Raw genomic sequence first — 15,035 nt, 5'->3', positions numbered from 1 at the left:
GGCAAATTTAGTGCCAATATATAAAAAGGAAAATAAGGACAACCCAGGGAATTACAGACCAATCAGCTTAACTTCAGTACCTGGAAAGATAATGGAGCAAATAATTAAGCAATCACTTTGCAGACACCTGGAATTTAATAAGGTGATAAGTAACAGTTAGCATGGATTTGTCATGAAAAAATAGTGTCAAACCAACTAATAGCTTTCTTTGACAGGGTAACAAGCCTTGTGGATAGAGGGAAGCATTAGAGGTGGTACATCTTGACTTCAGTGAGGCTTTTGATACTGTCTCACATGATCTTCTCTTAGACAAACTAGGGAAATACAACCTAAATGGAGCTGCTACAAGGCAGGTGCATAACTGGTTTGAAAACTATCCCCAGAGAGTAATTATCAGTGTTTCACAGTCAGGCTGGAAGGGCATATTGAGTGGGGTCTTGCAGGGATCAGTTCTGGTTCTGTTTAATATCTTCATCAATGACTTAGATAATGCCATAGACAGTACACTTATAAAGTTTGCATATGATACCAAGCTGGGAGAAAGAAAAGGAGTACTTGTGGATACCAACCTGGGAGAGATTGCAAGTGCTTTGGAGGATGTGATTAAAAATCAAAATGGTTTGGACTAGAGAAATGGTCTGAAGTAAACAGGATGAAATTCGATAAGAACAAATGCAAAGTATTCCACTTAAGGAGGAATAATCAATCAGTTGCACACATACACAATGGGAAATGACTGCCTAAGAAGAAGTACTGAGGAAAAAGATCTTGGGGTCATAGTGGATCACAAGCTAAATATGCGTCGACAGTGTAACACTGTTGCAAAAGAAGCAAACATAATTTGGGGATGTATTAGCAGGAATGTTGTGTGCAAGTCACAAGTAGTAATTTTTCTGCTCTACTTTGTGCTGATTAGGCCTCAACTGGAGTACTGTGTCCAGGAAAGATGTGGACAAATTGGAGAAAGTCCAGAGAAGAGCAACAAAAATGATTCAAGGTCTAGAAAACCTATGAGGGAAGATTGAAAAAAACTGGCAAAAAGAAAAGGAGTACTTGTGGCACCTTAGAGACTAACCAATTTATTTGAGCATGAGCTTTCGCGAGCTATAGCTCACTTCATCGGATAAGTGAGCTGTAGCTCACGAAAGCTCATGCTCAAATAAATTGGTTAGTCTCTAAGGTGCCACAAGTACTCCTTTTCTTTTTGCGAATACAGACTAACACGGCTGTTACTCTGAAACCTGAAAAAACTGGGTTTGTTTAGTCTGGAGAAGAGAAGACCAAGGGGGGACATAACAGTTTTCAAGTACATAAAAGGTTGTTACAAGGAGGAGGGAGGTAAATGGTTCTCCTTAACTGCTGAAGATAGGACAAGAAGCAATGGGCTTAAATTGCCTCAAGAGCAGTTTAGTTTGGACATTAGGAAAATCTTCCTGTCAGGGTAGTTACGCAGTGGAATAAATTGCCTAGGGTGGTTGTGGATTCTCCATCATTGGAGATTTTTAAGAACAGGTTAGACAAACACCTGTCAGGGATGGTCTAGATAACACTTAATTCTGCAATGAGTGCAGGGGACTGGATTAGATAACCTCTCAAGGTCCCTTCCAATCCTATGAGTCTATGCTCCTGAGAGGTGGTAGACCCATGTTCAAATTCTTTCACCTGCCAGTGTATGTATTTGAAAGATCACACCACCTGTCTTCACAGGTGATAAAATTTTCATAAGCACAACCTATTTATCTGTGTAGTTTGCCTTATAATTTTTTTATCCTTTGCATGCCAGATTTAGATGCTTGCAGCTGTATATGAAAGTGTCAGCTCAGCAACTGTATATGAATATATATAATTGCATCTGCAGAAGGAAAAGACCATGCTGAAACTCTGCTGAAACTCAGACTTTTATGACCTTCTACATTTCCTACCATCTCCTTTTCTTTTCAGATGATAAAGTGTAAGTCTTCTGTATGATTGTATAAATATTGGCATTTGCTTTCAAGTTAATGAAATTATAGTTATTAATCTTACACCTAACTGTGTCTCCCAACCTGAAGGATGCTCTGTAACCTGTATTATCTGTCACCAATAACACTGAACAACTTCTTCTCAGAATCTTCCCCATCTATGATTTTTTTGGTTCCATTTGCATAATTTACAGATGAAACTGTTTTATTCTCTCAAATTTGCATATTTAAATTTTAACTTGATTAGCTAAATTGATATTTTTCTGCTAAATCTGGATGATTACAATCAAGCACAGCAAGAATGACATTTGTTTTTTCCAGTGTTCTTGAAGTTTAACAAGTGTTGCCAGAGCAATTAGTTGGTATGCTCCACTCTGTGCTTTGGGATAATTAACTAGCGTTCTAGGATTTTTAGTTGACAAGCAAGCTCTTTCTTATTTAAAGAAAAAATACTGTAAATTTACAAGGACCTCGTGCCTGTCTCTTTCTGGAATTGTAAAGTGCTCTCAGGAGCTGTTTTAGGCAATAGTAAGTACCATGAACCATAGGTGAATTATAGTAATTACTAATTTGAAGCAACCACCTGCAGTTATTGTGGCAGTGCAATGCCACAAATTATCTCTATTTCTCCTTTTGTCTTCTCCCACTTTTGGTGGAAAGGGAAATAGAATTGGGTCCAAAATGAATAGCTCCTAAGCGGAGGTATAACAAGAGGCAACACTGGGGAGAGCAGCACACCTGCCTAGCTTTTATTTGAGGCCTATCCATCTTATTTATTTTTAATTTTAGCTAAAACTGGAAGGACTAGAAGTCAGCTCAGGCTCTCTCTATATTTTTAAGATTTTTAAAAAAACATAAGTTAGGGTGTTTACTTATAGAAGCAGCAAGCTATTCACTGGGAGCTCACTACACACTTGGCCAAATCCTGACTGGAACTAGGGCCAAAAATTAGCACAACCCAACAATTGACACAGGGGAAATAGGGTCTAAATCCCCAGATCCAAATAGTCCAAACCATGGCACATACCAATGTGGCTTTGAGAAAGAGGGGTTTTACCTGCAGACCTACTGTCTGTGACCCAAGGACCCTGCTACCAAGACTTCCCCCAGCAAATCTGGTGCATATGCAAAGTGTTGCATGGATGTTCTGAGGCCTGTGAGTGGAGGGTCCCCTTCCCCCATTGTCTTGGAACACCTGTGAGCAAAGCCCATTTACAGGATGAACGATTTCAGTCATTTGACATTAATGGGCGCTATATGTAAGCATGAAAATCAATTTGTAGTAAACAACAAATTAGCTTCAAGTAAATGAGCACAGAAGGCATGGACATGACCTGTATTCATTGCACATCCCTGGAACGTATAATATACAGGTTACAAAATGTTGTTGTGTAAAGCCCGAGAACTAGCTTCTGCTTTTTATGTATCCATTCTTCTCTGCTCTACTACCAAGTTGAGGACCACATCACACCCTGAAGGACGGCAAGCATGGACTCTTTGGACAAGCTGGGGACTGATGAAATCCAGAGCTTAGGACCCTTCAGTGTGAATGCTGGAGCTATTAATGAGCTTAAGGTCTTGCTGATGTCAACTGGCAAGGAAGAAATCAAGGAGAGGTGATCTCCAAGGTCCCAGACCATTGAGGATTTAAACAACTACTTTAAACTATATCTGGACAAACTGATCCCAAATGCAGACTAAAGATCACAGCTGGCAACATGCTTTATGAGAAACACTGCTAAGTAAGTGGGCAGCCTGATTCTATGCCAAGTGAATCTTCTGAGTGTTTTTTAGGTGCAGATCTATTTACAGTGTGCGGTAGTAAGTCTGGAACTGCAAAGGCATGGATAACTAGTGAAATCCATATGAAAAGGAAAAGGTTTCTATCTTCTAGACAACAACTGATGAACAAACAAAACAAACAAAAATACTGCAGGCTACAGCTTCTAATTGATCACATAAAAGCAGACTAGAATACAATACCTCCCTACCCCGGACTGTGCACATTGTTAACAATAGACAGATAAAACCCTTCTTCTGAAGGAATAAATCTCTCTAGAGTGTGTAAAAATATTTAACTATGTACCACTACTAAGTACATTTAATAAATATTCCTGAGGTGTGGCCAAATGTATGTGATTTGATAAATCCAAATGTTTGAATAATTACAAATAGAAATTCCAACAATGGTAAAATGACTTAAGCTGGATGTTAGAAAAATATTCTCTTTGATAAGTTTTCCCTGAATAATTGTTTAAAAAACCCACACAAATGCTTTTCACATCTGTAAAACAAAACAGAATTTGAGCTTCACCTACATTATTTCCAAAAGATGCTTTACAGGAGCTCTTGTGGCACCTTAGAGACTAACCAATTTATCTGAGCATAAGCTTTCGTGAGCTACAGCTCACTTCATCGGATGCATCCGATGAAGTGAGCTGTAGCTCACGAAAGCTTATGCTCAGATAAATTGGTTAGTCTCTAAGGTGCCACAAGTACTCCTTTTCTTTTTGCGAATACAGACTAACACGGCTGCTACTCTGAAACCTTTACAGGAGCTGAACCTAAACCTCTGTTTAGAAAATCAGAAGATTAAAAGATCAGGCTCTGTAATGAGATTTCCATTGTTTCCTAATGTCATTGAGGTAGGAAATATGAGTTTCTCCAGTAATTTCTGATTCTGATCCTTGATGAAAGCTGTAACTATTGAGGCACGCAAATACTGAAAACAAAATAAAAGACTGAGTCTGATACACCCTCACTCATGCTGAATATTGCCAGGACTCCACAACAGATCCCACAGAATTCAACAGGATCACTTGTGGAGCAAGATTCTATTTAACATGTGTAAGGGTATCAGAACCTGCCCATAAATTCTCAGGAAAGTTGCAGCTTTCAGATAGTATTATATTAACTTTCACAAGAGATTCTAAATTTTAGACTGTATGTGAGTTCGTATAAAATATTCAATACTATATACACTGGACAAAGGACTGAAGGGAACACCAAGTCCTCGAGTTCAGTCCCCTGTTATTACAGGCAACCCTGTCATATAATCCTGTTCATAAAACTTATGAAGCTGTATCTTAAAACCAGTCAGGCAGTTTGCCCCCACTACTCCTATTGGGAGACTGTTCCAGGACCACACTCCCATGACAAGTTAGAACCTTCCTTTAATTTCCAGCAAAAGTTTATTCACAGCTAGTTTGTACCCATTTGTTCTTGTGCCAACACTGCCCTTTAGCTTAAATAGCGCTTCTCTCTCCCTGGTATTTACCCCCTGATGTATTTATAGAGCACAGTTGTATCCCCTCTCAGCCTTCCTTAGGCTAAACAAACCAAACTCTTTTAGTCTCCATTGTAATTTAGGCCCTCTATTCCCCTGATCATCTGAATAGTCAGCACCTGAATATAAATCCAGAAGGATCACTGGTTTGCGCTGACAAACATATTAAAATAACTCAACTAATAAAGGCAATTCTGTGTGAGCTAGCAGTGCACATAATGCATTTGTCCACTGCTGATATTCCCTTCGCTTTTTAATCAAATCCACTTATCTATTTATATGCTACATTGCTCTTGGACTTCAGATTATTTACTGCAGTAGAACTCCAAGAAATGTGAGGTCTTTGGGCAGGCTCCACAATGTGCAACATATGGTCATGAAAGCTTGAGCATCATCGCCCACTCTGAACAGGGCCGGCTCTACCGTTTTTGCTGCCCCAAGCAACACGTCTGAAGACAGAAGCTGCCGCCGATTTGCCGCCGCAGCACATCTTGCAGAGTAAAACTGCCACCAAATTGCCGCTGCCATGGAAAGACGAGTACCGCCCTGATGGAGCACGGACTGCCACCCCTTTTACAGTGCCGCCCCAAGCACCTGCTTGGAACGCTGGTGCCTGGAGCCGGCACTGACTCTGAACACAAGCTCTTCCCAGTTAATGTGGAATAATTTGCTGTTACTTACAGAGCAAATATTAAAACCATTATTACAATGTGAAATTAAATGTTTGTCTCCTTTCTTTGAGAGATACCTTGCGGATCTTTAAGAGCTACGTTGAAAAGCAGCTAATTGAACAGACATTAATGAAGAAATGTGGACTAATGTTTTAGTCTTACTTTACTGAGAAAAACTGGGGGAGGAATTGAACAATTTGTTTTCCTGGAAGCAGCACGGTTTTATTCAGACATTCAGTAAAAGTTTGACCCTACTTATACTGAGGACTTTCCATGTGAGTAAAATTATGCTCTAATTAATATGTCTAAATTATTAGAGCATAAATAATTCATAATTGTTTTTTTTCCTTGTGCATCAGGTGCAGTGTTCCACCAACTATACTTTTTATTGTACACTGTAGTCTTTTAATATTAGTTTTGCAGTAGCAGCAGCCATTACAGCAGCCTATATCAATCCAATGGTGAATGACATGTCGAATAGTTTTCAAGCCCTTCAGGCCTGTGTAACTTACCCATGTTTTTCCAGGGCTCTTCTTAGCTCATCCGTCTAGTGTATCTTGTCTTTCCTCAGAATAAAAACAAATTCACATAGTGATGTGTGGCTGAATATCCTAATTCCCCCAGAGACCAAGCAAGGCATTCTCCAACATAACTACTATCCAAAGGACTGTAGCGTTTGAATGCTGAGGTGATTTATTCTAAAACCCAAACATTCCACCTACTTCTCCATCTTGGGAATAGGACAATATGCTACCACATACCAATGAGTCAGCTGCATTATACCATATGCTGAAATGAACTGCGATTTCCACTAGGGCTAGGAGAACCCCACAAAGCTGTAAACCCTAAACAACATGCCCACATAGTAATTCTAATTTGGGCAACAATTTCCTCAGATATCACAGCCTAAGCAGGGGTCATCAGGGTTGTAAGGATTAGAGACCTGAAAACACAAAACACTGGAGGAAATGGTTCTGGTAATTTATTAGGTAGTGTTCTTCCTGCAGAGTTAATTCTGAATGAATGGCCAGGCAGCATATCCAAGAAAGCGCAGCTGGTGGCGCCAGATTTCAAAACTGAGCTCTGGACACGCCACTTAGCTCCCACAAGGCTTATAGCAAATATAGAAGTGATAGCTAAAGTAACCGGGCACATTTCTGCTTTGGGTAACTTCACTGTGGTCATCTTGCAACTAATTTCAATCAGGTATGGTATTCTTTCTTTCTTCTTGTCTAAATTTGTAGGGCTGCAAAACCATATTTTGTTATATTCAGTGCAAAAAATCATCAAGGTAATGGCTACACCCCCAGAAGAAAAAGTCATATGAGTCTGATTTTCAAGACTCTTTGTACCTAGTCATTGAGATACCAAAGAGGTATCCTCACAAAACCAGATCATCCAAAGTGTTAGTGGGCAAAAATATTGGCTAAAAATTAAAGGGTGTGTGTTTGTCTATCTTTAAATAAAATTTGCAAATCTAGCTCTAAGTATTTACTGTTGTTACTAAATAACTATTATATCCATGATAGACTGTTTCTCTATATGTGGATCCTTTTTTTAAATAAAATCCCTTACTACTCAAAATAGGGGAATCGGTCCCAAACTCTATCACCCTGCTGTCCCAAAATCACTAGTAACTTGAGAATTTAGACCCTTGACTTTTGTCCAGAATGAAAGGGATTTTCAGGTTTGGTAACATTTTTGGGTGCATGTGTGAGGCTCTGAATTGTGGTAGGCATACTAGTAGTTCAGACATTTGTGGAAAATAAGAACCAGTTTGTTTTTCCATTTTTCAAAAATGACAAAAAAAACCTTAAAAAACCTCTAAAGAAATCATAAGTAAATCATATCCATGATGGAGGACAATACTTTATTGATTATTGATTTATTATTATTATTATTATTATTATTGAAGATCATCATGTCAAATGAACCAGTTCATTTTACATAAATTAAAAACATGAACTTGGTTTTACCTTCAGTCTCTTGATGGTTCCAGATCAGTTTATAGATCTGTTACGGTAAGTAGCAGAGTTTACAGAGCCATTAGAAAGGACACAAGATGAAATACTAGTGTATGCTAAGGAATAGGGATTTTCTTTGTAGACATTGTTCATGCTGTTGGTTTGATGACATATACTCTAGCATGCCAATAAAATGACAGCTCTCTGATAATGTTTGGCTACCATTTCAGAGACTCCAGCAGGGATATCCAAGATGCTACAAGATCCTGTGTGAATTTTATGTGGAAGAAAAGTTACATTAAAATGGTAATTTTACTTACTATTACATTGGCCTGTTTCAGATAAATTACATTTAAACCATGGGAGATTCTATACTAGGGTTTCTAAACAAGATAACTGAACGAATATCTTTCAGGAATTCCATTTTCTTCTTCAACCATTTCCCTTGCCCTACCTTTCAGTAAAGATTTGAACATTTGAGGATTTAATGTAAAGTGTAAAATATTCATTACTTTATTTTTTATTATTGCAAGATGCTTACACAGTATAAAAATTCCATAACATGACATTTCAAGAGAGGGGGAAGATTCCTTGAATACATGATATACAGTGACAGTTGGTCTAATGAAAGGTTATTTTGGACTACATTTCTAGGATGAGAAGGGCAAAGGCCCACATACAAAAGTGTTCACAGAATTATACTCCTACATTTATGCCTGGTTTGAATCACAAATATACAGGCAAATTAAGCAGTTCTGCAGCAAAGCTAACTAAATACCAATTGCACACAATTGTCAGATATGCTAAAAATGAGCATGCAGTTGAAAAGAACTAAGCCTACAACTGGCTGTATATATGTAATGCATGGTGTGATGCTGCATGGAATATGTGGAACACTTATTAACAATATTACAATCATTATTATACAATTGCAAGGAATCTGACCAGATATGACATGTAAAGGTATCAGTGAAAATGTTATGGTTTGCCAGATATGATAATCTTGTTTATATGTTTGTATCCCCTTTGTATTGTGAGTCAGAGATATGTATGGCATATCTGTATTTCAAATCTTGTACTGTGTTTCTGGGTGACACCCCCAGACAGAATAGTATCAGCACTGCCTAGCCTGTTCGATGGCCCATCCAGGGTCATCAGCTGTACAATGAACCCATTGAAAGGAGCAGGGGATACACCTTCTGACTCAGCAAGGCATGTAGGGGCAAGCCAGTGGACAGAGAACTCTAAGGCTTTTCCACGCGGTGTTCTGTGACACTTGTGTTTGGGACACAGGAAGTAAAAGCAACATGGCAAAAGGAATATAAAAAGCAGCTGCATCATCTCCATTTTATCTTCATTCCTGCTTCTTACCTCTGGAGCAATTTATCTACAAACTCAAGCTCTGAACAAAGGACTGAATGATCCATACTAGCTGGGGATGAATTCCAGAGGGACTTTCAAGCCAGCAAACTCACCAATATTGCTAAGAACCTGATATATGGACTTTGAAGTCTCTGTATGTATCTGATTGCTTTATCATTTAACAACTGTCTTCTTCTTCTTTCTTTATAATAAACCTTTAGTTTTAGACACTAAAGGATTGGCTGGCAGCGTGGTATTTTGGGTAAGATCTAAAACTAAAAATATTGACCTGGTAACATGGCTGACCCTTTTGTGTCAGAAGAACATTTTGGATAGTGAACAGATTTTTAAATAACTTCTCACTGTACTAGACCTAGCTGCTGATTGGGAGCCAGAGAACTGGAATACAATAAAGGAGGCTGTGTGATTTCTTTTTTAGCTTCTTGATAACCAGTGTGGGGAATCAAGAGCACAGTTTGTGACTGGTTGGTAAGTCTAATTTCAGAACTAACCACCAGTTTTGGGAGAATCTGCTCTCCTTTTTGCAGCCTGCCCTGACATTGGCATTTTCAGTGAGGGTGACCCTAGGCACACCGGGTCACACGTGGAAGTGGGCTTTTTCCTTTAAAAGTATCTTTCAATGAACCCAGTTGAAAGCCCATTGAAGCCAGTGAAAGATCCTCATTGGCATCTATGGGCTTTGAATAAAGCTCATGGTGTTTACTTAGGATGCCTACAAGCTGTGATATAGCAGAGCACTTAACCTACATGCTTAAATGCTTTGCTGAATAGAGATAGACCTGACCACATGTGTAAAGTGAAGCACCTGTATAAGGCTATGCTGAATAAGGGCCATAATAAAGAACAAAATAAAAATAAGAGAGTTTCTAACTTCTCACCATGCTTATTGCATGAATCTGTTTATATAAGTTTTCCGCATGGCCAATATCTCCTGAACTTTGTTTATTCATTTGTCCATTGTGTGGTCATTCTTTCATACAGCAAATAGGAAATGAAGATCTCCTTAGATCTTGATGCATTCAGGAAATGTAAGAATCAAAATATTCTTAGTGTTCCCAGGTGATTAGCTATTTTTAAAATATAATTAAAATCAGATTTTGGGAGTCCTGTCCCTCCTGAGTATGTCTGCAACATACGGCATATTCCAGATTGACAATTTCTTTAAATTCCCTGCTTCCTAAATTAGATTTACAACAATGCATCCTGAACAATAAAAATATTTATACAATACATGCCCTTTTATGAAAGACTGAAGTTTCAGTGAAATCCATTGTCTGTTCACACAGCTGTTCAACATTATTAAAATTAAAGCAGATTTCAAATTGTGGTAACGGCAGTTTAAGAAGAAAGCTGTAGCTTGCTTTGAACATAATCATATGAAGCGCAGATGCAATTGTTGCCTTAATTGTGTGACTGATTGAGGGGTTTAATGACAGAAAGATCAAAAAGATTAATATCTGTCACCAGTGGAATACTAGACTCTCCATTATCCCAGAACACAGTTAACCGTGCCTAAAAAGTTTGCATGGGTAGAGGCAGGATTAGTTATCCTGAGACAATAGAACAGATAAAATGCCACATGGATTTACACCAGGTGTGCATGGGTTTTATATCATGATAGAATTTGACCAGTGACCTTATCTTTGGATGTCACTTATTGTGAGGATCAATTTGACTTTATGGCATTCAAGTCTTTTTTTTCCACTTTTTGCTGCCATGCCACATCTCAGCATGATTCTTTTATAGAAAGCTCTTTGATCCCCAGTGGGCACTTAAGACTCTCAGAACTAATAGGTTATAAAGTTCAGTTTGATTGACTGAAACTTAGTCATTTGCCAGCATTTCAATAATGATGAACTGACTTAATTATCATTTGGTTCAAGAATTCAATGGATGTTCAGAAATATGAGAATGTGAAAATTCAAGGCATGAAAGCAATTGTTCAGGAGATAATCATGACATTCAGAAAAACATGTAATAAATACACACTCTGCTAAACTGAGATGGTTTTATAAAGGACAGAATAATATGAAGGACAGAGTAATATGAACTCAGCCATACAGGCAACATGGAGCAGAACTGTGCAACTCTTTTTTTTTTAATATGTTTGGCTAACAGAGAAAATTACATCAGGAAAAAGCTAAAATTTCTCTCCAATGTGTATTTGCCTCTAGTTTATCTAGTAGACATGTCAAAGAAAATCACTCAGATGAGTCACCTACCTACCTGGCATAAGTCTACTTAAAGCAAAAAACAGTATCATAGTATACAATAGCAGATTGTTGTTTTATAAAAGAGTTTAAAAATTCACAGGACATTTCTGTATTTAATAAGATTACCTAACCCTAGGTTGTTTTCTGCTTTAAAAAGACAGAATTCAAGAAAGAAAAGATGGACTCTTAGTTGTTTAAGGAAAACAGCTGAGAGCCTTCACTGTTTTTCTTTGAAATTGGGGCTGGTTAGGGAGGAATCAACTATAACAAGTTATTCAGTACAATGCATAACATTAAATGCTACTTTCAAATATTTTAAACATTAAAACTCAAACAGCATTTTAAAAGGTTTAATCACAGAAAAGCAGAAATAAATTCAAGGTATATCTTATTATCCCTTTACTTCATAGTAAAAAAAGAGAATCAGAATTCTTGCACAATTTACTTACATTTTTTCTAAGCTTATATACACATGCTGCACTTCTCTTAAGAATTTTGTATGGTCATTAATGTAATATATTTAGTTTTCATTTGTGGTGGGGTGGGGAGGGGGGGAGGGAATGATTTTGATCTCACACTAGCAAGAATTAGGTGGAGCTTCTCTGAAGTCAATTCCTGCTTGAAGATGAGTTACATCAGTGTATAGTACTTAAGATCTGACTCAGGTTGATAGAATATAGCACAAATGCATTATACTAATGAATGTGACACTCTGCATGAAAACAAGCTAATAATTTGTTATATTACACTGATGCTTTTCAGTAGTCTTGCTTAGGATGAAGATTAAAGACATTGAAATAACAATGACAACATGGCTATCCCCAGCTGGAGGATAGCTGTTTGGGAGAAATTACTAGCTGATTGAGTTACACTGCAGCAGATATAAAACAATCCCCTGGATCATGGAGCCACAACCAGCCCTTTGAGAGCACTCCCTCCTTCACCTCCGCCCCCAACTATGTCCAATACACCCTGGGCTTAGCAAAAGATCTGGGCCTAAAATTAGGCACCATTAAAATATGGAAGAGTTAGTGAAAAAAAAGTTCCACTGTTTGTTTGTATTTTAAAAAAATGTTATGCACCTCTTTTGCCAAGACAGTTAAGTATGTCAGTAAAAAATTGCTACATTACTGAATTTATCAAGTCAGAGTTTCCCACATTCCCTCTTCCAGATAACTTTTCTTTGTTAGTGTATTTGTTCTGTTAATTAAAAAAAGGCAAACAAATATATGAGGCAGTGATGAAATACCAGTTTTTACTAACTTCTGCTGCTGTGTGAGACTTTGAGTACTCAACACCAGAGCTGTGTGATAACTGGTTTTATGGTCCACTGGCAGTTCAAAGCAAAAATCACCTCTTTTTTTTTTTTTGGGGGGGGGGGGGAGAGGTGTTGAACTGAAACCAACAAATGGGAAAAAAGGTAGAAAAAAAAACAGTTTGGCTTGAACACCACATTCAGTTAAAAAGGAAATATTTCATTTGATGCATTTTTAAGAAGGGTAAAGGATATGAAAGGCTAGATTCACAAAATCAGAGGTGATGGTGTTCCACTTATACCCGATAGCCTAGTGGTCAGGATACACACCTGGAATGTGGGATACCTAGGATTGCGACCTGGCTCAGCAGCAGGGATTTGAACTCATGTCTCCCCCACTTCCCCTAACTAGCAGACTATAGCACCTCTGGGCTGAGTCTCTCTCAGTCTCTCCTGTTGAAGCAGATCCACTTTGTATAAACAATTTGAATAGTTGTTCGCCCAGAGAAAGTGTAAGAATGACTCTGTAGCTTCATAGTTAGAGCACTGACAGATCTGGTGGGAGAGCTGGGTCTGTCTAGAGTGGGGACTTTAACCTTGTATCCCAAACATCCAAGGTAAGTGCCCTAACCACAGGATATTGGTATAAGGGGTTATAACCGGTACTCTGCCCTCCCATCAGCTTTAGCATTTGTAATAGCAAGAAAGGTTTGGAGTGCCTTGAAGGTGTCCCATGCTTCCAGGAAACAAGATGGGAAATGGGAGATGGGAAATACTACATTGTATCTATTCAGTTCTGATCATACTTCACTTGAACTATATAGTAGGTATGATGCTCTCACCAAACACAGTAGGCTAACATGTGAGTATTATTCTATAACCATTATTTTTCAAAACCTGAAGCTAACAACACATAATCAACCTTTTACAGATGGGCTTTCCAAGAAGTGTAAAATAATGATCCCATGCATCACTGAAGCTGTGGAGCATATGGGCTGCTAAATCAGAGACATTCACACATAAGCCAAAAGTTGGACAAGGCCTTACAAAAAGAGACCACCTCTATGGAAAACATTTCTGCAAAGTAAGCAGACTAGAAGTAGAGTAGGACAGAAATATGCTTTTCTAATTGCTAGGCAACTAATTTTCAAGCTGCATACATTCATCAAGCTACTCATTTGTGCCTATTTGCGCACACATCACAGTTCTTTCAAACAAACCTAGGAATCTAGAAGACTATAGGTTTTGATTGAAGTAAATGGTTTTATTTCCTTACTAACTGTGCTAATTCAGCAAACTGGAAGTAGTGAGCTGAATCATCACACAACTCTGTAAGCATCTTTAAAATGCTAGCTGTAAAAGGAATATGAATTTTATACCTATTCATAAAAGCAACGAATACTCAAACTCTGAATCTTTTGAGAGATTTGCTGTACAATGAAGTAGAGGCAAGTCCATAATAATGCTTTAATAAGAATTAATAAAAGCATTTGGTATAGTACAGCCACTTCCGGCGTGCCTTTTATTTTATCTCGTAATTATATACTGTAGATAACTTTTTTGATTTTCATATGAAAAGGTCCACCATGCCTTCAAAGGACATATATAGCAGGGGTTGCTAACAACTGGGATTAACTGTGTCCTTAGAACAAGGCCCTGTGTAGGAGTCAGGGTGAAGCCACCTCCTGCTCTGGGGAAGAGAGGGTTGGGGAACAGGGAATACTGGAACTCAGGAGACAGTCCTTGAGCACTGCAGCATGCTTGGAGGATGTACATTCATCAGAGTGCGATGGCCCCGATCAGCAGGGAAGGCTAAGTCTTGCCTTCCCTTCACCCCTTTCCAGGTAATTTTCTCCCTGGAGAATGCAAGGACTAAGTAACCTTTTTACACAGAGACAGATATTGTGACTGGGCTTTGCACAACCACATGGGCAGGGGATTGGCTACTTGTGTGCCCTTCCCCCACCCACAAATGTGCAAGGGCTAATAACAATCTGTCTCTGGATATTTACTACCTGAAGCAGCTAAATGGATGAGGATAGTAGCAATACTATGGTGCAGCATACACCCATTCTTCATTTCATTATATGTATTTATTTTTTTTCCCTACTAAAAGCCACTGCCATTTGTGTGTTGAAGTATATGGGTACTAGAAATATACTAGAATAAGGGTAGAAAGTTAGAAGATTTGCCCCATAATCAGGCCTACTGTTTTGCTGGGAAGGAATCAAAATAGCCATGCAACAAATGAGAAATAGAGAGGCTGGATGAAATGGGTTCTAAGGATCAAAGTGATATAAGG

The 15,035-nt window shown here is 38.3% G+C and overlaps 1 protein-coding gene across 1 annotated transcript in view; it reads left to right on the top strand.

Moving 5' to 3' along the window:
* The window catches only part of VSTM2A (V-set and transmembrane domain containing 2A), a 73,407-nt gene extending 63,942 nt beyond the window's left edge, over positions 1-9,465 (top strand). The window contains exon 5 of the mRNA XM_073332700.1: positions 8,113-9,465. Coding sequence (XP_073188801.1) covers positions 8,113-8,156 — 44 coding nt within the window. The 3' untranslated portion in view covers positions 8,157-9,465. The remainder of the gene's footprint in view (positions 1-8,112) is intronic.
* The last annotated feature ends 5,570 nt before the right edge of the window (positions 9,466-15,035 follow it).

Source organism: Lepidochelys kempii, chromosome 2 (assembly GCF_965140265.1).
Source record: "Lepidochelys kempii isolate rLepKem1 chromosome 2, rLepKem1.hap2, whole genome shotgun sequence".
Taxonomy (NCBI): Eukaryota; Metazoa; Chordata; order Testudines; family Cheloniidae; genus Lepidochelys; species Lepidochelys kempii.
The sequence above is the reverse complement of the archived record's forward strand: the minus strand, read 5'-3'. Positions and strand labels throughout refer to the sequence as shown.